General features: G+C 27.7%; 1 protein-coding gene across 2 annotated transcripts in view; it reads left to right on the top strand.

Annotated features, from left to right (window-relative positions):
* The window catches only part of LOC132926559 (alpha-tocopherol transfer protein), a 41887-nt gene extending 21562 nt beyond the window's left edge, over positions 1–20325 (top strand). For both annotated transcript variants that reach the window (XM_060990928.1, XM_060990929.1), the window contains exons 2-8: positions 12004–12186; positions 15487–15581; positions 15681–15834; positions 16725–16918; positions 17807–17917; positions 19193–19343; positions 19948–20325. In XM_060990928.1, the coding sequence (XP_060846911.1) occupies positions 12004–12186; positions 15487–15581; positions 15681–15834; positions 16725–16918; positions 17807–17917; positions 19193–19343; positions 19948–19976 (917 nt within the window). In that variant the 3' untranslated portion in view covers positions 19977–20325. The remainder of the gene's footprint in view (positions 1–12003; positions 12187–15486; positions 15582–15680; positions 15835–16724; positions 16919–17806; positions 17918–19192; positions 19344–19947) is intronic.
* Positions 20326–24309: the final 3984 nt, after the last annotated feature.

The following is a 24309-nucleotide window of genomic DNA, read 5'->3' as shown; positions in this document are numbered from 1 at the left end:
TTTTTAAATTATACTTACCCACGTGGTTATAATAAATGATAATATAGTCTTATTAAACTATATATGATGTTATTTTGCTTTTCATATCGCATTGCGAGACTATAATCAAATGACGGTTTGGTGGTAGACGTTGTAGTGCTGCACATATAATAATAAGGAAGTTCATGCGAACTGTTACATTTCGATTATTACGATATCAATTGTTTATCGACACATTGTGCATTTGCTTATTGTGTCTATGGTTAAATTAAAATTTTTAATTATCTAGGTATTAGATATTTTACCATTTCATTTGTTACAGAAAGTGAGAAAGGTATATTTTATTTGTTTGATCGGTTATAAACAAGATACGACAGTATTTTTCATTTAATATTCAATTAATAGATATATTTGATTTAACAAACAAAAATTACATAAATATATGAATCTTTCAGAAATTTATATTGTCTGAACAAGATATTTCCACAGAATAAATTATATTCTAAAGTACACGATAAATTATAAAGTCCGACCGAATTTAAAGTAAAAACTATATGTGATATTTCTAATATTTAACAAACTATTTACTAGAAATAAAAAAATGTTACAATAATTAACTATTAAAGTAGATATATAATGTATTTCTATACTCTATAAGTATTTCTATAACTAACATAACTACTAGATATTAATACTGCAGATTCATTAACAATTTCGCATTGTACAATTTTTTTTTTTTTATTTATCATTTTTTTATATAGTAAGGAAAGTCTCATCAAAATAAACACTCTAATGTATTTTTAATAATATTTTCAGATATTATACTTTCAGATACCATGTATGTTTACCTAACTTACATTTTTTACTATATGTAGGTAGAGTATGATAAATCGACTAAAATGTCTTATTAACAATAAAATTATATTCTAATTAATTAATGTAAATTTATATTATTATGTATTTGGGATTGATTAAATATACCTACCTACATTTTTTACTGTTAAATTCATTGTCTAAAATTCGGATTTAAGAACAAATTATAAATATTAAATTATTACTTAAAAATCACAAAATATATAGAATAAATATTGTGTTTCTGTTTTAAAAAATATTAAGTGTTTACAGTTTATGGACACAGCTTGTATTATTTAGATTATTATGACGATCATATATTGGACAATAAGATTATTGGAAAAATTAACTAATTAAACATGTCAATAATCAATTTTAAATTAAAAAATATTAATTTTTTCTAAAGTTCACACATTTGAGTCTGTTTAAAATAATGAATTATATTAAGTATATTAATATGTGTATGGTATATTTTTATTTTGTTGTGAATTTGAGTTTTAAAAAAATTCTTATGCTTTCCAACCTCGTTTTCGACGTATAATGAATGTTTATTGGTAAAGAATCTCTCTGTATGAGTATCAAATTTAAAAAAAATGTATCACATCTAAACATACACCTACATTCTACGTATATGCGAATATATGTGAGGTATCTCGTTCGCGATTATTGTTTTTTTTTTCGTAGTCATCGACCCAGACCTTGGAAGGTTATGTAATGATAGCGGCTGCTATGTTACCGTGCTGCGTGAGCTCCGTGCTATTATTGTAGTGTTCGAAAATTGTACTGAAATAGTGATATGTGTGTAGATGACCATTGTGCAGAATTATTATAAATTTCTATATTATTATGAGTTATTTTTTTCATTTATTTGAAATAAACATTTTGTACAAATTATAGCACAAAATTAGTATAAAATTATAAGTAATGAATGATGAGAATTGTTGAGATATTATAGATGTGAGTAACATGTGAGTAAGAGGTCACCCCAATTACATTATTACAAGGCACTAGACTTGGGTTATTAACTTTAATTTCTACTGTACATACTTTTCAGTTTTTATTATATAATACATAGACTTGAGATGACTCCAGTTAAAAGAGATTAATCTTATTAAAGATGACTTGGGTATAATGTTGAATGATGGTGAGAAGTTAGAATGATTTTTCGCCTTTTCGGTAATGGGTGACTTGCTTTTACATTATAATTATTATTAATAGTATTTTAAAAAGTTATTTGTAGTACTTACATTCCAATATTGTGATTTTTACGAAGTCAAAAATTTGATTCTTTGTTTGTATCCATGACCATCGGCTGGTGGTTTTTAGAGCATAAATAGAATATGGCAATAAGTAATAAGTGATTATAACCAATTGATCGCAAACCTGGCAATTTAAACATAGTAAAAACAATTTCCAAGTACAAAATCGGATTATGAGATTATTTGACTTTTATATTTTCATAAACAGCAATGAGATTGATTACAATATTTTTAGACGTTTTTCAGATTTTTCTAGATAACCGTTTAGAACATGGGTAGTGAAATATGTACTATAAATTATAATCATGAAAACTGGAAAATGCAAACGACGAGACAAGTTTATAAAAACTATTCTGTAAATAATAATTTGTAAACGTTATTACTTATTACTTTTTCAATTGTTATGTTTACTTTAAAAATATAATATAAGATATTATTTCAGAAAACTAATGTTTTTAAAAATATTTCTTTTACATAATTTTATGCCATTACTAAACAATATTTTTATCAATTTTTATCACTATTATATTTTAAATTTTTTCCTCTTTTGAATAACAGCATAATTTTTAATTTAATATTTTAAAACATAAAATTATAGAATATAAACACTACGCAGTACTTCAATCTATAAAAATCAAATAAGAAATTAAAAGTGTATTTTATTATACAGTCGTTTAAAAAATAAACAATTTGAGAAACAAATATTGTAATAAAAATTAACAAGAAATATATTGTTTTTTAAAACCTTAATGGTTTTTGAAATTATGAATGCTTTATGTTGAATTGTAAATAGATCACTCGAATTGGCCAACATAGAACTGTGTGAATTTTATCCATGCATCATATTATTGTATCTATTGTATATACATGATAACATTACCTTCTTAAGACCCTATCATCAGATTTCAAAAGTCCTTGTAACTCGATTTACAAATTACAGCAGAAACCTGAAATATAAATATATATATACAAGGGTATAGTATAATATGTATTTATACACCTATATACTTTGATATTATACTTACGAGTTTTTATTTTTTTAATAGTTACATCAATAGTAATTAATAAAACAATAACTATGACGCGTACTATTTCACGTCTATTCCAAACATTTTAAACGATATAATAAGCATTAAACAATTAACGAAAGTCATTCGTGTCATTATGTCACGTCCAGCTAAAAAGAATATATGTTACATTCCATAGTTATAACTTATAATTCCTTTAAATTGCCTATATATATATAAGTATTATTCCCAAGGGCGAGTCGAGTGATGGACCTGAATACTACATTATTGAAAATGTTCTGGTTAGATATTATTTATGTAATTATTTTTTTGGACAAATTTTGTTGTATGAGATATACATAGAAGAATAATGACTATACATATACTAAACGATTACGGTCTAAGCATCCAAAGAAACATTGGCTAAATTTATAAGCATTTACAGTATTTTTTTGATATTTTATAACTACCTGATAATTACTTTAATTTTTTTTGAATGAAAAATAAAATTTTAATGAAAAACATCTTTAGTACCATAGACCACCTAAACAGGTTAGGTAATTAGGCCTGCGGTCAGGTTTGTTGTTTGTTAACCTTGGTCACCCAAAAGTTAGACCGTCTCCGCTCAGAATAGTTTTTCATCGTGTAAATCATTTATAATTTAACATTATAGTTCATGACAAGGTACATTCGACTCCTACTTGTACAGCTGAGCGGTTATCTACTTCCCACATTTATTTTTATACATTTATTTAAACAAATTTTGTATGATTACTTTGCTCGAAAAAATAAATTCAAATCGAAAACCCAAAATAGTCTCATATTAAATAAAAATAACGTCATGATATTATGCACGAGTATTTATCAAAACTAATGTATGCCGCTGTTATAGCAGTCAGCGTAGATAAAATTATATTTGTTTTTCTGCAAAAACACATTGCTAATTATTGTCTGTGATTGTATAATGTTTTAATGTATAGAACAGTCACAATAATAAGGTTAATAAAATGACGTTCTCAAAGTTAGAATGCACTTTGTGCGTTATTTGCCCTAGAAAACAATACATTTATATCTATAATTATATAAACGTGTAATATTAACGGTAACTGTACCTACGTTATTTTTTTAAGTTACTTATATAGCAGTGAATCGTATTTCTAGTTATACCGGTTCTGTGTTGTTAGGATTATACCTAGCATCGAATGGCCCCGATTTAAAATTTTCTGAAAAAATATCACATTATAATATTACGATAAAGTCCCGAGTTGAAACTATATTTTATATTTATGGTATACGAGTATATAACGGGCAATATAACTGTTACATATATTAATAGTATCCAGAACACTGTATGCATTTGTCTGTTTTATTTTCCTGTGTGTAAAAAGTAAAAATATATAATTTACACGAACTTAAAGCATTGATATAAATGAATAAGTACTTACTACAATAGTTTTTGACGATATATTGAATGTGCTGGTTGAAACTTGAAAAAATATTGTAAAATATGTTCTACAGTTCTACACATAACCGCGGTATAGGCGAATCGAACAATAGTGGATGCGCATATTATTGTAAACTAAACTAGACATATGTGAGTACAAGTATATAATATGAATATACGTAGAAGTTAAGATGTTACGGTTACTGCGATTGATCACGATCAAAAAGTTAAGATAATATCAGTATGTACTATATTATAGTAGACACATATAGTTTAATACAGGGTGGGGCAAATCAAACAGTGCAGTTTTGAAAGGTTGGTACTTCACGTGTGGTTGGGATAGTACGATTATGGTGGTTTCATTTCGTCGGGCAGGCCATGCCGTTATTAGTCATTACCATGGTTTGGTCTGGCTACAGCACATACTGCTCGAGTTTCAATGACGAAGCTGCGACAGATGTTCCCTACACATCTCGTCTCTCTGAGGGGTGATTTGAGGTGGCCTGCGCGCTCACCAGACTTGAGCATTTGTGATTTTTTCTTGTGGGGCTACCTGAAGGAAAAGGTTTTTAAACATCGGCCTCACACGTTGGAAGAACTCAAAGACCGAATTAGGGAGGAAATTGGCGCTATACCAGTCGAAATGTGTCAAAATGCGGCAGAAAATTTCAGAAATCGCCTTCATCAGTGTATCGCTGCTGGCGGCCATCATCTTTCTGATGTCATTTTTAAAACTTGATATATAAAACGGCATGATGTACTGAAAAAAATTAAATAAATATAATTTTTGTAAGTTGCGTAGTTTTTTTTTAATAGCCTTTCAAAACTGCACTGCCTGTTTCGCCCCACCTTGTATTATCGTCAACAATAATAAGTCGAGAAAAGTATTTTCTCAATTCTATCATTTTTTCTTTTCTTTAATTAACAAGTTGCTATATACTGACCACCGTTGAGCTTATTTATTCGGTTTTTATTCGGCTCGTTAGGTAAAAAATATACTACATTTCGTCTTAATATGGCTTGCGTTCGAAACGTTTACACGCGTCTCGTATCCGGATGAGGTCACTGGCGAGTCGCGCGACTATTATAACGTACACGTATATACTCTATATACGCTATGCGTTTGTCGCACTGACGTGTCCCTCTATTAATTATCATACACAATCCGTCGGGTGCGAGGATAAAATGGATAAAATTCAAGAAAATGTATGCATGATATACGTATGGAATAAGCTAAAAATCAACGCGGGACGTTTTGTTGTTTCAATTTTTTTATTTTTTTTTTTTTTTTTACCAAACCGACCGTTGCATATACAGTACACATAATACGCGCGCATGCCGATAGCACGAAAACAAACACAGCGGACACGTATTATAATAATTATATTACCACACGAATAGATCAACGGTCGGTTAGCGGTATGCGTCAGAGGAATCGTGTGTGCGTGTGCATGTGTGTGTGTAATATATTTCCATAATATTATGCGACAATCATACGAGTATGTAGTGCACAATCCGTATAAATATACATAAGAAATAGGAGTAATATTATATTGCCCACACGCTTTGATATAAAACCGTATATATATATATGTTATATTTTCTTTGTTCGCGGTTAATGCTGAATCGCGTTTGCAATACGAAATATAATAATTTGATTGTGCTTTTCCGGCCGCCCGTGTACGATTTCGTCGGAAATCAACTTTAGCGTAACATAATATTGTGTAGTTATCAGACAGACGTCGGTTTGGCGGTCCCGCGGAATAATGCCATACACTATTATATAAATGCAAAACTTTTAAATATACAAATATAATTATATATAATAATAATAACAATAATTCGTGTTGTTAATAACGTGTTGTTTGTGTACTCGAAATATTTTGATGACGTAAACGACAAGAGGTATTATACTATATATATATATACGTGTGTGATATGGGATCGGGGGGATCGCAGTATCGTGAAAATTGCGCCCACGCGTTCTCGCCGAAATCCTCCCGTGTTGCGAGTAAATAACATTTAATAATATGATATATGTATTATATTATGATATATTTGTGCGACCGTGAATTTTTCGTTTTTTCGATTCGTTAGTTTATACGCATACTCAGACCGTTAAAGATCAATAATAAATGTGCATATAAATAGCGTATATAATTTTTATATCGTATCGACGTATAAATAGTTATATACAGAGATATAAAAAAAACATACGAGATAAAATATAAAATATGTAAATTATAATAACTCATAACTCTCTCGTGAGTATATGAATTAATATATGAGTGGTGAATGTATAAATTCGCTAGCAAAGTAGCAATCAATATTTTCGAGAAGTAAAAACTATATTGTAGTCGTGGGTTCATTGCACAGCACGTGTCAATATAGAAATAATTTTAATAATCACATTGCACAAAACGTCGCGCTGATAAAGAGCAGGACACGTGCGTTGTCTCTTCTTACAAATAAACAACATAAGAAATTTTCGTTCAGCAGAACCAATTTTGTGTTGCAGTCAGCTGTAATATATTATACCGAGTTATACTGCAGTCATTAAATCGTATACATTAACTGCAGTGTTTGTATGTTGTTTTTTTTTTTTACGGTAACAGCTACTCAAGCGATTATGAGTAGATGTTATGAAATAATTTAATATTAATTTAGAAATTAATGTTCATTACTCGGAGAGTAATGTTGACGAGTACCTAATTGATAGCTGCTGAACAGAAATCTTCTGTTGTACGTTTACAGGACGAGGACATCACTCGCGGGTGTCAAACGTATTTTTCTTCTCTTTTTTCGTATATACGTATGTTATACCACTTATACCTACTCGTAGAGGTGGGTGCGCGACAAAAGAAATCACTATATATGCTTATTACGAAACGCGCACGTGGTTATTTATAATATAGTGATAGTGTGTGATGCGTTATTGTTCATATTATCATTGTTTGTATATTATGTTTGTGCATATAAATATGTTATAAGTGCAACATTCACGACCGTGGCACGCCAAACCGGTGTGCTTATTATTTATATTGTACGTCGTCGTCGCTCGATCGTCAAAATAATAGTATACAATATTATTATAATATACTATACATATATGCACGGCTAGTTGTTGTGCGCTATTTGTAAATGTTGACGTTACTGGTACAATCACGTACGGTGCACGGCAATAATATATAATATAATATACAAACCATACAGTCGTATGTCCTTGGCGTTATCCACAAAACGACATCGCCGCCGCACAGTATTTTATAATAATATATTATAATATGTTTGGTTCGCCGGTCGTCTCCGCGCGGCGTTACGATATCTGTGTTTTTTAAATTATTACATTGTCTCCACGGTCAACGCGGACCGCCGCGATAGTGACCGTGCTACATTAATTAAATCGTGTTTTGCTGCGTTTATATTATTATGGCGATGTCAAAACGGCTTTGGATCCACGGATATTCGCATTCTTGCTGACGATTTGAGTACATAGTTTTTATTTGCCGGTAAAAATACGATAAATAATTCGCAGATCTACGAGACCCCTTAGATTTCATCATAATATCAACAAATATGGTAATCGTCAACAGATCGCTAAAGATTGTTAATGTTTTTTTTTTCACTGTTATAGTGTCTGTGATTAAAATAGGCTTTTTAATTTTTTACAAGTCTGGATGTATAAAATATATGATTATAACCGTTATTATTTCTGTTTTACTCGTTTCATTTAAAATTCGAAACGACCTCGGATAATCCAGCAACTCCAGTTCGTCCGATAATGTTGGTGAATACCCACTAATTTTATAATCACATATTACCATATAATTACCATATAAACTAATCGATTAGTGAAAACTATAATAATATATGGTTGGTGAAAAAAATATTAGTAATTAGTAAAAAGTAACTATACTAATCGTGTACACGCACAATTAGGTAAAATAATTTACATTATATAAAACCTATAAATTAATTTTATACTGTCTATATCAGCGTTTCGTATTATCACTGTAGTTTACCTTGAACGCAATGACTTACAAGGATCAAGGAATACCGATTTTAAATGTGTACCTACGACGTTTTCATCGCATAGTCATGTTTGAGTACTATTATTACTATTACTTTTATTACCCTTTATTCTTTATTAGGTTCGAATTTTGTCCAATGTCGACTGAAATATGTTCAAATTTTATTCAATCTATTTAAATGATATCTTAAATGTTTATTTTTAAAAATTTACTAATTATTTTCATCTTAAGTTTTTATATTTCAACAGGAATACATTTATAACTTAATTGTCTTAATTAGATCACTAGTCAATTAATTCTAGTCGGAAAAAAAATTAGATTTTTATTAAAACCACTTTTATGCATCGTTCAACATTGTGTCTTTATTTACTATCAATTTACATTAGATTAATTAATTGCCCAAACAACTTATACAAAAAAAAAAAACCATAGGAAGTAATAATAGTTCATAATAATACACAAAAATCAACTGTATCCCTTGCCGTTGAATTATTCAACTTGAATATCTTAATTTAATTTACAGCACATACCATATATGCACTTCAGTGCCTTATCGTTGTGCAATAGATTTTTATAACAATTTGTCACGTTTGTTCGTCAGAAAATGAAGTACGAAATATGAATGAACGTTTTTACGAGCTTGCGATTACCATAATATCTAGATAATAATGAATGCAAATTACGTATGTATAGCACACAGTAGGTCAAGTCCCAAAACGATAATTTGATTTATATCAGTCTGCAGAAGTGCAGACACAATAACTACATAACCAGATGATCTTTTCTGCTTCGCGGAGTCACGTGTATAAAAACTGTCAGAAATAAAACTATTATAAGTATTATCACACTCGTGCTTTTGGCATACATACATTTATCAATCATAATAATTGATTTAGAGTACGCTGCACGTTTAAAATAATAATCGTTAGCCGAAACATTTATGGCGCATTTATGCTAATTCTAAAAAAAATTGACCTCCCGAATAATCTAATAGAACAGGTTATGTAAAACGATCGAATAAAATGCCACTCTTCGGCCTCGTCGAAGCGACATAATATTATATTACCGAGTTCGAATACGGATCGTTTTTTAACGTATAAAGATGAAAAAATAAATCACACTAGTTCGATCTGATGTCGACATATCGGCTTAATCGATAGATACTGCTAATAACATAATGATAATATGATTTGATTATAATCTGTAGCAAGTGTACGCCGACAGGCTGTGCTTTGGTCGAGGTGGAGATGACGAGAATCCCCACTGTATTTTGATCGCAAATCGCATCACTACATCATTACTTGATTTTGTTTTTTTTAAGAAGTCTAGTGTCTATACGTTATACGAACACAAATAAAATATGTGTATACACAACTTGCATAATACAAAAAAAAATGTAATAACTATTTATGCCAACGAGATTTTTCTCTGTATACCTATACCTATTATATGTATGTGACACTTCCACAAGCATCTGTTCTGTTCTTAAGCCACTTCGACCGTCGACTGGAATTGTTACATGGGACGAATGAACTTGGCTTCTCTGCTAATTTGCAGATTTGTGGACAGTCATACCGTACAACGGAAACAGAACCGGTTCGATCCGACAATATAGTATTGTGCGCATACAGGGCGATTAACCGAGCATACTCTCCGCGCGCCTTTTTTCTTCAATAAAATACAGTTATTCAAAATCTGATTTTTAACATTTTCAAATATACTTAAAGAACATATTTTTAGATTTTAGAGATTTGTTTCTACTACTTAAGGAGTGTTCTGTGGGTACATACGAACTTCTGTTTTTAAAATGAGAACATCGAGGCTATGACGATTTGACAATTTATTAATCCATTAATATTTATAATTTGTAAAAATTATGATTCAGTTTAATAACTACTACGTCCAATAATACATATTCTATTTTATATTTCTATAAAATCATTTTTAATGACTAAAAAGTCAATAAAAATTAGGTTTCCATTTGGTAATTTAAAGTTTGTATAACCACTAGCCACTCAAAAAAAGAAAAAGAAAAAAATCTCAAGAATGTGAAAATATGTTTTTTAAGTATATTTTAAATTGTAAAAACCAGGATTTGAATAAATTCATCATTAAAGAAAAAATGGGAATGAGAGTTCTTGGTGAATCACTCTGTATATATGTATTAAAGTTTCCGTCAATATTTTTAATATAATAACATAATATTATATGAGTCGGCGTGCGTGTCATTCCTTTGGCTAGTCAGACGAGTTATTATATTATGTACTATATGTACGTATATAATACATATATATATATATATGTATCTTAATACAACTACACGGGCAAAATATTATTATACATGTTACCACGTTTGCAACGAAACCGCATTTTGGTACCGATCTCTACCTCATATAATGGGTATATAAGTATTATGTACATATTATAAGTATATTAAGCACCGGTTTCATTCACGTCGGTGATTGTGTTTTTTTGTAATTTAGCCGTCTGCACGCGAACTAAAAGTAGGAATAAAATATGTAATGTACCTATGTATGCCCATAGGCCAGTTCAGGTGTGCCCAACCTTTTTAAACTTGCGAGCCACATTTTTTTCGTAGCATTTTATCGACAACTTATCGACTATCGTGTACTCGTATACACAAAAATACATCATTGTAAAATTAAAATCAATACATTCATCGCTCCGCTCAAATCCTAAAAAGAAAAATTGTTTTTTAAACTAAAATTGGGGTGGATTTAACTCTGGAGTTGATATTACATAATATACAGTAGCATAAAAATATACAATTTGAAAGGCCACAGATTATTATTGGTTCTGTAGATATATCTAGTGGGTACTATTTATAAGTTGTTACAATTTTAAAATATCATTGTAAATATAGTCGATAAAACACGCTAATTGAACAATTAATAATTGACATTTGAACAAGTTAATTGTTCGATAGAATACCTGATGATTTTTAAATTCCTGAATATTATTGACTTTAATTTCAAACCTATACAAATAAATACAAATTAATTATTTATAGGTAATCTAGTAATCTGATATACTCGTGTTTGTAGATATATTACACTATATATATAGTATAAAGTGGTTGAAAATTATTCGCTTGATGTTTAATAAATATTAAATAATTGTATTTCTTTATACCAGTAAAATATTACCCATTGTTAATTTAAACATATTGGAATTTATTAGGTAATACGAAATCTGTTATTGTTATTATTATTGCCTATTAGTTAAATGTATATCTCATAGTTTTAGAATTTAAATATATAAATATATTATATTATATTAAATATTAATATATTAATTTATATATATATTATAGATTGCGGCATTGCGCGTACATAAACTCAGCATGCTCACCTGAGTGTTTTTCTACTCAACGACTTTGTTGTAATACTTTTTATTATTATTGTTTACAGGATGCGAGGCATTTTTATCGGATTTGGATAAAGTGCCGTGCATACAAATTGGAGAATTCAAGCTCCGTTTAGAACTGGACGACGATTTGTCACCAGAGTTGTTGGATGTGGCCGTAAAAGAACTCAGAGAAACGCCCGAGCAACAAGAACAATCTATCGCTGAGCTGAAAGCATTACTCGAAAGTACGCACATATCATTACACATCCTCTAAAACGCTATATTTTGAGTTTGAAATAATAATAATAATGTAAATCAAAACTATTTGTTTATTTGACGTTGATTAGAATAATTATTGTAGTATACAGTACATAACTGCAATAATAACAACAATAATCGTCACTCGAGATATTGTATACACAACTACACGAGACGTGCGACTATTGTAAACGGACCACAAAAATGTTTTTAGAGAGATTCAGATTACAATTTACAGGGACTATTGTGGCTTCCAAAATGTGTATTCTATAATAATTATACAATTTATTTGGTATCTATGACTCGTATATTATTATACACGATATCGTTGAAAATGAAAATGTATAATATAACTACGTATTTATAGTAGCAAAACACGAAATAAAATAAAAAAAAAATAACTAACAACGCCGTAACCTACTAGAATAGTTAGAACAAAAAATATAAACTATTTTCTCTCAAAGTCGTCACACGTGATACTTAGTACATACAACATGACTCATAATATTATAATTATATACTCATTATTAAGCCTTATAATGTACATCCGATGCATGTAATTTAACTCGAAAACGTTTTAGTCACTTTTTACCAATAACTTATTGGCAATAATAGTAATGGCATTGAGACTGTTTACCGTTTAGAGTGATCGATACACTTATTATTATGCACCTATTACTAATTACGCGCATTAATAAATCCGGTACGCGAGTGTAAAAATTAATAAAGTAATTCGTACAGACATAAAATTGTGTTCTATGAACCGCAGATTGCGACGACGGAATAATGAAAACAACACGAGATAATAATAGGCCATTTCTTTATATTTCATTGCTGTCGGTAATGTTTTTTTGTTCTTACAATGACCTATATTTGTATTTTATTGTATAGGTATATACTTTAACGATCTCAAATATGTATACATCACATTATACCAACGAACAGAAATAAGCAGCGTATATATTATAGTACATATATATATAAATATATTATCATTTATATAGCTATAGCCTATATAGGTTATTAAGTCATTTAACTATGCGTGTTATATCAATTGTCTGCGTTTCCTATTCATATCTTTGTTTTTATTCTTCATTATTGATTTATAATAATATATTATTAATTAAATAATACAAGTTGTATTAGCCAGTTTCACTCGTGAAAAAAAAATAATAATGTTGAAATTATTAAATTTATGAAATATTATATACAAATGCCTCGACGAAATTCCGGTATCTACATTAAAATACAACATGACGTGTAGTCCTTCCGTTGACAAAAATGGAGAAATGTCGATATTGTGAAATACTCCGGGGTAAGGGGCTTATATGAAAAAATATGAGAAAAAATCGTGAAATTATTCAAGTTTTCTCGGAAAAATGGAAAAACGAAATAAAATGTATACCCTGCTTCCCTTACTAGCCTAAAATAAAAAACCGTCCACACGGGAGGGGAGTATTTAGGACAGCTTGTCAATTGGTAAAAAAACATGTTCTTTTATACATAATAAGCGCATATGCATATGCAGGATAATATATTATTAGAAATTTAGAATTCGTCGGTTTTTATATACATACTTATACTATATACATTGTGTCGGCGAAAAATGCAACTTCGGTAGTAGTATAGTATGGTTACTGACGTTACTGTATGCGAGTAATGAGTGTATACTATATATATATATTATAAAACATATATTCAAGGTTTAGTTGTAGTTGCGTATAGCGGTTCAATATTAATAGCCTATATACATTTATAATAAGCTGAATAAAAGAACAAATTATCAATAAAATATTAAACGTGTTCTACTTTCGTTGGATATTATAATATATATATACCTAATACGAGTAATACGTCTTATTTTTTAATTTTTCAAAGCGTTTTCCATTTTAATTGTAGTTTAATACATTTTATAGATGTTAATATGTGTAGATAATATACTATATTATGTGTATACAATAAAATATTCAAGGGAACTATATTCATTAATATACTTACCTACTTTCGCTTAAACCTATGATTAATTTAATCAATATAAAATACATTGTAGTATGATGTCCGATGATACATAACGCGATACCATACAAACATTTATTACCAAAGATTAATTAATTATTTATTTTAACGTGACGTGATGATAATATAAAATTAATAAAACATATTTCCATGGGTACATATCCTTAATCTATAATAAAATAAAATAAAACAAAATACTATACTTAAATTATTCATAAAACCAATATTTATTTATTTAAATTTGGTAGTTGAATAATTAAATATTTTAATGATTTTGATTATTAATAATATGGCAAGTATTATACCTACATAACACGATTGATGAAGGATACTTCACTATAAACTATACCTATGTACAAGTATTAGTATATATAGTTCCCATATATTTATTTAAAATACGTTTGTACTGTAACTAATATAACATTGACATTTGCTAAAATTGTAAATTAATAAAATATAATTGGAACCCAAATGGAGATTTTATTTTAAGAGTGAAACTTTGAAAAAAAAAACATTAAGATCGAATAATACCATTGCATAATTAATTATATTTAACATCTAATAATGTTGTAATTTATTAAAGCGTTTACAGATATGCGCCAATCTAATAGTATTTAGTATATGCATGTTAATAAGTTCTGAGATGAAAAATCAATTAAGATAAATAATTAATGATGTAGTATCTAATTTATCTATTTTATACGAACAAATTTGGTTGTCGTTCAATCTTAAAACCCATAAAAAATTGTTGTCGAATACTTTTTTTTAAGTACATACATTAAATAATTACAGAAAACGATTATTTAAACGTATTTTTAATTGTATTTTAATACGTCTAATATCATTTTAATTTATACCTATGACTTATCTATATTTTATAGATATTTATTATTTTTTTTAATTATTTAAAACAACCTGTAGAACCAATAAATTATAGTTGTATATTCAAATATTATAATCGGAAGAGGTATTATCAAAAGATTTTAAAACATTCACACACCTAAGAAATCATACATTAAAACATTAATACATTTTTATCGTTATTCAAGTTTAAATATTACAAATATTTTACAAGCTACAAATCTGTTTTTAATATAATTAATATATAGAGGTGTTCAATAATGTACCTACAACCACGTGATTTCGACTATTCAATAAGTTATAAAATAAATATTATTGAACAATTAATATATTATTATGCTTCTTATTAGTTACTGTACTAAAAAAATAAAACCATTTTTGTAAATATTGTTGTTATTATTTTATTTTAGAGGACAATGATCTCAAAGTGCCCTTAGACAACAGGGCATGGCTTATACGCTTTCTTCGTCCAACAAAATACTATCCAGAAAGCGCACACAAGCTGGTAATACCACAAGGCATAGCTCATTGGGCTAGATTACCTATATCATATTTTATCATCTATAATATAATGTCATAATATACTACTTAATTTCCTTGCCAGATCAAACAATACTACCAATTCAAAGTGAAACACTCAAATATATACGATGGACTTTCGCCCAAGACTGAGAAAAACATTTTTGATCATGATATACTACATGTTTTACCGAAACGTGACCAAGGCGGACGCAGGATTTTAGTTATTGAATTAGGAAGTAAGTTATTAAATTTTGATAAGTCATCTTGTTGAGTCAATATACAGACTATTAAATTTAATTATTAATTACCTGATATAACTTCCCAAATGTTGCTTATAATCTAATAATTTTTTTGAATAGTCCGCGAGACCGCGAAACTAATTAGGTACTAATGTAATATGGCATATTAAAAGATAAAAGAAAAGTTTAGGTTAAAAACAATGGATGTAAAGGTTTTATAATGATGTTTTTTTTGTCAAAAAAAAAAAAGAAAAAGTTTTCAAGCAGAAAATATGCTTCAATCTTAAACTTTGAGGGTGGTTACACGTTATAAAAGTTTGATCTAGTACACTTTGGATTAAATATATAATTTTTTTTATAAATCCTCGGGGAGAGTAGACAGGAGAGCTATAAGAAGGAAATATTTATGCAACACCTATTCCGACGTATTTTAGTTTTATAAATATTTTAAATTTAAAAATTATTTTAGTACCATTTTGATAAATATTGTTAACATATATATTTTTTTTTGCAACAAACTTTTTTTTGTGGTCAAAATCTTGGAAGTATAAAACAAGACGCCTCATAAAATTTACTTATAATAATTCAAAAATATTTAAAGTACCTACATGGGCAATATTTTTTATATAATATTATCAATATTGTCAAAAAAGGCTCAAAAACGTTTTCCGTCTTACAATGATCTATTCAATGATGACGGTTCACTTTAATCTAAACTTAACAAGTTCTCTGGTTTTATTTCAAATATTTAAATAAATATTAAAATATTCTTATTCAAATTAACGATACGAATTAAACTTACAAAAAAAAAAGTGATCAATACGTATAAGCAGCTAATATTTAACATTTTTTATTGACTATATGTATTTATCTGTTTGGTTTTTCAGAGAAATGGAAGCACAAGAAGTGCACGTTGGACGAAGTATACAAAGGTGCTGTGATATTCCTCGAAGCAGCCATAATGGAACCAGCCACCCAAGTAGCCGGAGCCCAAGTAGTTTTCGACATGGATGGTCTGTCGTTGCAACAGACTTGGCAATTTAGCCCACCATTCGCCAAGCGAATTGTCGACTGGCTTCAAGTACGGAAATCTATATTACGCACACGTTTATAAACACATAAAAATTATTAAAATTAAATAATAATTTACCGTAAAAAAAAGTTTAATAGAACTATAATTTTCATAGGCATAGACCATAATAATGCGATGTGCTATGGTTAAGGACCAAAAGATAATAAAAACAAAGAATGTTGTAGTATTTTATATTTTTAAGTAATATGTGGTATACTTATATATGTTTAGTATAATATATGTAGTTAATAATTTAATATAATAAATCAAGCCCAATTTAACATATTAAAAATATTTTATGAACATACCTTGTCTTATTTATAACGACTAAATTACTTTTTAATTTTTATGTATTATTATTTTATAAATATATTTTATTTATTACCTATTTATTGGTTATAGCCTTATAGGTAGATACATCATAAAAAAAAACCACCATGTTTTAATTTTTAAAGTTAATTAGTTATGAAAATCTATACATATTAAAAACAATACCTACTTAGTTATAAATTATAAATTATAATTCGTATAGGTTATTAGTTTAAAATATTATGTTCAAAAATTTTGATTATAGTATATACTGTATATTATATTAGGTATTTACTATTTACGCTTAATTATAGAAAAATTATTTTATTATAAAAAAAATCATAAATAGACCATTTTTTAGTGTTCATTAATGAACAATATTCGTGTTTAAGATATAACAAATGTTACATAGGTTTAGGTTTTTATTTTCTACAAATTTTTTTGAGAATTAATAATAATGTCCTATAATTCCATTATGGAACTATATTTAAGTGTGTCAGGGCATGCGTGATGCGTATTCGAATTTATCCAGAAACATATTACCTATGCATATTGAAAATAATATTGTTGTGTTTACGTCGTTTTCAGGACAGCGTTCCTGCGCGAGTCAAAGGAATCCACATCGTTAACCAACCGATGCTGTTCAATGTCGTCTTCAACTTCTTTAAACCATTCTTGAGGGAAAAACTACGGTCCAGGGTGAGCTCATACATCTTAATACACGGAGGGGGAAAGAACGATTATATTCTCAAGGATGAGCCGTTTTCGAGTTGTAACATACCTCAATCACTGAAACTTGTCACATAGTCTTATGATGTCTATATCATATTATATATTGGTGAATGGTAGAGAGTCAAGAGCTGAGACTTAAAATTAAAATAAGACAGTCAAGATAATAATAATATAATAGTCCTAATCATTATATTATCATATACCTATCACCTATATATAAATATAGGCTCAACGAAATATCCTCGTTTTATTTTTATCTTATTGGGCAATGTTTCCCAATCTTTTTGTAATGAGGACCCACAAATTTACTGTTTATTGGGTACGTGGCCACCACTAAAAAAAGTTGCCTAGGTTTTTTATATATTATTATCAGTATAGTTGCCTAATTAGTTGACAAATACCACGAGTATTGCCATGATCCATCAAAAACTATTTCGCGACCCGTAAGTTGGGAAACACTGTTATAGGGTTTGAGGAAAGAATCTATTTTTAATTTTTGAGTGGTATGAGAATTTACCATTGTCAATATTGTTTTTTTCAGTTTATTTTAATATTTTTCAAGCGTATTTATTTTAAATTTATTAAAATTAATAGGTACTCGATATATAGTAACAGTTTATACCTGTATAGTACCTGTATTTTGGTTATAAGATTTAAAATATATTTAAAACAAAAAGAACTAGAGAACAAGGAATTTAATTTTTAAATTTAGTTTTATTTTTCATATTTTTTAGTGAAATTATAAATGTACCTATATAATTCATAATTTTCTATAATTATTATGATTTACCATTAAGAAACTACTGACTTAAGTTGGTTTTCCGCGTGGTTTTAATTTCTACAAAAAAAGAGATCATGCTGCGCAATATGCATAAATTGTCTTATTATATTTTGCTCTTTATAAATTTATAATATAATAATATATTACTTTTACCTGCAATTTTCTCTTGTTGATTTATTAAATGTCACAGTGGAAATTTATTTGAGATGAAAACATGCAAAAATAGAAAATACTGCTCGACGTAAAATTGAAAACTTATGCTGGTGCTTTCATTTTATTTCTAGTGGACCAAAAAAAGCGTCTTACAAAAAAATAATTTAACGATTCACGTCCTTCGCCTTTCTTCCCAGTTTTCCACTACTAATTTATACGCCTAGAGTGATTATTTTGCAAACATTTTGCACAGCAGTGCGCATTATATTATTAATTAATGAAAATAATATACTATTAAATGGTTACAGATCATCTTCCACGGTAACGACCGACAGTCTTTGCACAAACACCTATACCAGCCATGTCTACCGGAATGCTATGGTGGTACTTTGGACGTACCTCGTATTACTGGACCTCAGTGGCACGAACTACTGATAACAGTAGAAAAAGAATTTGACGGTACGTTTTTTTTCTTTTTTTTTCAATATACAATCTCTACTTATGGACACGGTGTATTATACTGTATTAGTACACGGGATAATATATTTACATATTAATATTTAAACCGTTTGCATTATAATACAACAATACAACACACTATATGCACGTGTATTAAGTGTATTGAGTGGATAATTGTCCAGACTTGCGAAACGATATGTTATAATATAGTTTCTTTCCAATATCCGGATCTACATCATTTTTCTCTTCGGCCTTCGCTATTTGAATTTGAAAACTTCAAACCTATAAAATCAATTTTCATTTTAAGCTATTTGTTCATGCCCAACAATTCTATCCTCAGTACATAATCATTTTTAAGAAACTATATCATTTGTGCAGTAAAGGCCAATATCATGTTTCGACGAAATTGAGCTTATATTTTTAGTAAACAAATTTTAATATTAAATAACAATTTTATTTTTTGGCATTATAGTTTTCTAGCGCAAAGCCTATAGATATTTATGTAGGCATGTACACTATTGTTTTATTTGGACTAAATTATTTAAGATTTCTCATATTGAATGTAAACGAAGTGATATCGATTTTTGTAATTATTATTTTTCAGTTATAAACACTTACGGTTATGGAAAATGATTCCAGAGAATGGCGTACTGCAATATCAGCAAAGACAAAGTGAAGCCTTCTACGCGTCTTTGAAAATTAAAAAACAAAAACATTTTTTTATTATTTTGGTGTATGTCGATCATTTATATAGAAAAAAAATATTTTTATTATATAAAACAAATAAATTATTATCGTCTTAAGTTTATTTTTATCTATAACTTTGTATGCTAATGATTTCCAATTTATTAGGACTTATAAAGTACCCTATAAGTAAAATTGTAGAGATTGTAAGTATGTTAAACAATGTACCAACTCGTATACCATATTGTTATAAATTATTTATTCTTTAATTATACTATTGTATTTATTTATTAACAAACATTTTTTCTTTTTTTAGTACCCATTCACTTGTTATACCTATTATTGTTTCATTCGATTTTGTAAGAGAAATATCGTAAATATAATATGCATAAATAATATAAATATGATTCATATTTAACAATGCTATTTTTTATATTTTAAAATAATCTTATTCACTCTATGGTTTTAAGAATTCTGTATCTATTAAATAACCTTCTAAAAATAAGACATAAGTGTACGGGGAATGTATAAGTGGGCGATCGGTAATTGGGCCACATTTTATCTACTTATGCTTCATATAAAATACAGTGAGTTCCGCTTAATGTGATCACTGGTTTATAGAATCAACCGTTTATTGGAATAAAAATTGAAAATCCCAAACCAGATCTTATGTTACTAATGTTAAATTAACCTTTTATTAGAATCACCAAGTACCACCGGATAATTGAATTATTTTTAAGAACATTTTTATCGTTTTGATGGTATTTCAAACTTTCACTAAAAAAAAAAAAGAATTGTTTTGAAAAATGTTATATTCAAAAATATATCGAAAACGATACTTTTCAGTTGATCCAAAAGTTATAGGTACAATAAACATATACATTATTATTTATTTATTTTTAAACAATTAAAAATCATGTATAATATACATTATATTAACTGAATATGGATTTTAATTTCAGACTAATATTAAAATGAAATTAGTAGGTTTTCAAGAAAAATTAAAAATAGATAGTTTCTTTACTTTATTTTTAATTTATTTTAATTTAATTTTAAACATACATATAAAATATAAACTCATAAATAAAAAAAATGTTTTATAGAATCAACTACCAGTTAATAGAATCAAAATATGTAATCTGAACCAATGTGGTCACATTAAGCGAATAATTGTAATGATTTTACAATGACATGTTTGTGTGTGTTTCGAGTGTCACAGTACGATAAAAACGTAGTTAGAAAAATGCTTCGATCTTAAACTTTGAAAAATTTATCGCTGGATAAAAATATTTTAAAATTGAACACAAGGTTTCTCATAGCTTATCCATTTATTTATTAAAACATATCATAATAATACGTGATTATAAAAACTTTTTTAAGCATTTAAATTTAAAATCTTTACAACAATTCGTAGAAATCATAAAAATAAATAAATTTAAAAATGTTTTTTTTTATATATTACCTATTGAAGATTTAAAAACGTAACGTAATGTCGTTACTCATATAGGCCGTAACCCATCGCACATCAACCTATTTCATTTCGATCGTAATATATAATAATAATATTATTTGCGTATATAATATAACCATCATTGACGTATTTTAACATGATGTAATTGCTTTAGTGTTAGCACACTCTATGCTGGTACTCTATTTAACATCATTATTCATTGTTTACTTATTTATTAGAAAGTACATCTTTAAAAATTTTAAATGTTCTCTGTAGCATTTACTAATTTGTAGTCTCGTTAAATTATGTCGAAATGGACATAGAGGTCAAGAAAAAACTTGCAGCTAAAAAGAAAATATCAGTTTACTACCTTTTTTTTTTCATTTAGAGAAACTAACAGACACACCGATTCCAAAGATGTTAGTGTTTCGAGTTAGTCATTAACACATTAACGAGCTTAAATCAAAATGCTTTCGTTTAAGGTAGTACTTGAAAAATCTTCCCCATGAATCCATGGACTTGAGTATATCAACCTTACATACTCTAATAAAGGTAGACAAGTTGGAATTTTCTCGAATGTGGAAGTTACTACAAGGATATTCCTTTGCTTAATGGCCACCAATTACAAGGAAGACTGGGGAGAGCGTTCATTTTCACAGCTAAAAAGAATAAAAAATGTATACCATAACGACTATATTACAAAAAAACTAACTAATTTGTCAATCATGTGCATAAAAAGCAATATCCTTTTAAAATTGGACTTTTAGGGCATAAATAAAGATTTTAGAAAATCAGAAATCTCGAAAGAAACATTTAAAATCATCAAAGAAAATAGTTTTACCAATCATTTATAGTTTACATTGCAGTTTAAAAAATAATATTTAAATTAATAACAAAACAATTACACAACTCTAACGGGCTACGTAATAATTTGATTGTGATTTTATTATATGTAAATAAATAAATAATAACAATGTAATAGACAAATATTTTTTTAGATTCTGAGCGGAACCATAAATGTATTGATTTGACAATGATATGTGGTTTTTATTTTGTGTTTGGTATATTTTGAGGGGTAAAAAACTCAAAAGTAAAAATAATTGGGAAAACCAAAAAAACAACCAAGGAAAAAAGGAGATTATTTGCAAATATAATTTTCAACAAAATCGATTTTGTTTTTATGGTGTGACTCAAAAACGAATAACTATAGGTGCTTAAAATGTTCACTAAATGTTTATATTATCAATTTTATTTATGTTAAAATTTAAAAATTATTTCAACTATTTTTGAACTATTTATCTATAATCATGAGACATTTTCAATTTTTTCTAGTTGTTTTTTCAGAAATGTTGATTAAAAATATTCATTGGGTAAAAATATAAAGCTCACAGTAAGTTGTTTATTTCTCAAAAAACTATAATATCAACATTTTGAAAACTTAAAATTAGAATTTTGACAAAATTCATAAAATTGTGAAAATTAGCAAATTATTTTGTTGTTTAAAGATAAATAACGATGTTAATTATTTTTTTAGAATTTAATTTATTTTAAAATGTTGAGTTATATAAATAATAAGTTGATATACTGCAGCTATGGTGTAAATATTTTATTGTTATAATGTTTTTGCAATAATTAAATACATATAATATAATAAACGCAACATTTTCGAAAAACATTTTATTAACCTACTTTATCTAACTCTAAAAACAAAATAAATGACTTACGGCTTTAATAGGTATACATTAAAAAACATATTATTACAAAATAAACTTAGTGATGTAGGCTGACAGATCGTCTCTACTCAGGATCGTTTTTCGTATACTAAATTTATCATCGAATTTAAATCTAACACGTTTTAAGTAACTTTTATAGTATTTTTGTAAAAAATAAAAAAGAAAGTTATGTATAAAAACATGTTTATTTAGATTGATATAAACAATTAATCCTGTCAGTTAAATGGGTCACATATAATATTATGATAATATTATGGAAGCATAAAGCAAATGTTATTTAATATGACCTGTCGAAAACTCGTATAAACACGAACACGAGGGAATATAATATAATATATACATTTATGTACCGGAATGCCGTCGATCAGGTCGTATTATTGCCCTAATATAATATAATAATAATAATATGCCTAATAGAAATTATCTATATTGCATCGGCGTATTTGAATTTTGAATTCGGTCCGAATGACCGTAGCTGCAAATTACTAGAATGTAGATTGTAATTATTTTAATAATTTAAATTATGACTTGAGTTAACAAAACTGTTCCAATTTATAAACGTTTTCGTATATAAGTGTATAATATATAGAATGTAATTCGCCAAACATCTCATAGTCCCGCTTTTCATTTTATTTCTATTAATGTCGATAAAAATGTTTTTTTTGGTCATAACACTCATAACGATTTACAATATTTAATATAAAATCCTACATAAGCTGTTCTTATAGATATAGCTATTTACAAATAATTCAATATTAAAATATAAAAATAAAAATATTATACATTTTTTTTTACACAGTCTATATTTTTATAGACATTTGAGGTTCATATTCATATTTTGATAAAATTCATCGGTATCATTAAGAAAATTTATAATTTATCGTTGAAAATTATGATCATTTTTATATTTTAGTATTAGGTATGTACTATTTACTGATTATTCGATTAAGAATCAACATACCTGTCCTATCGTAAAAAACCGACAAGAGATAACAGATATTTTTCTTACTTTTAAGTTTGATTATAATTTATAAGTTAATTCGCTCTAATGTCTCTAATATTAAAATTCAATACGGAGTCAATTTTACTGAAACCAAAT

This window comes from Rhopalosiphum padi, chromosome 3 (genome assembly GCF_020882245.1).
Source record: "Rhopalosiphum padi isolate XX-2018 chromosome 3, ASM2088224v1, whole genome shotgun sequence".
Taxonomy (NCBI): domain Eukaryota; kingdom Metazoa; phylum Arthropoda; class Insecta; order Hemiptera; family Aphididae; genus Rhopalosiphum; species Rhopalosiphum padi.
This window is presented reverse-complemented; position numbering and strand designations above follow the sequence as displayed.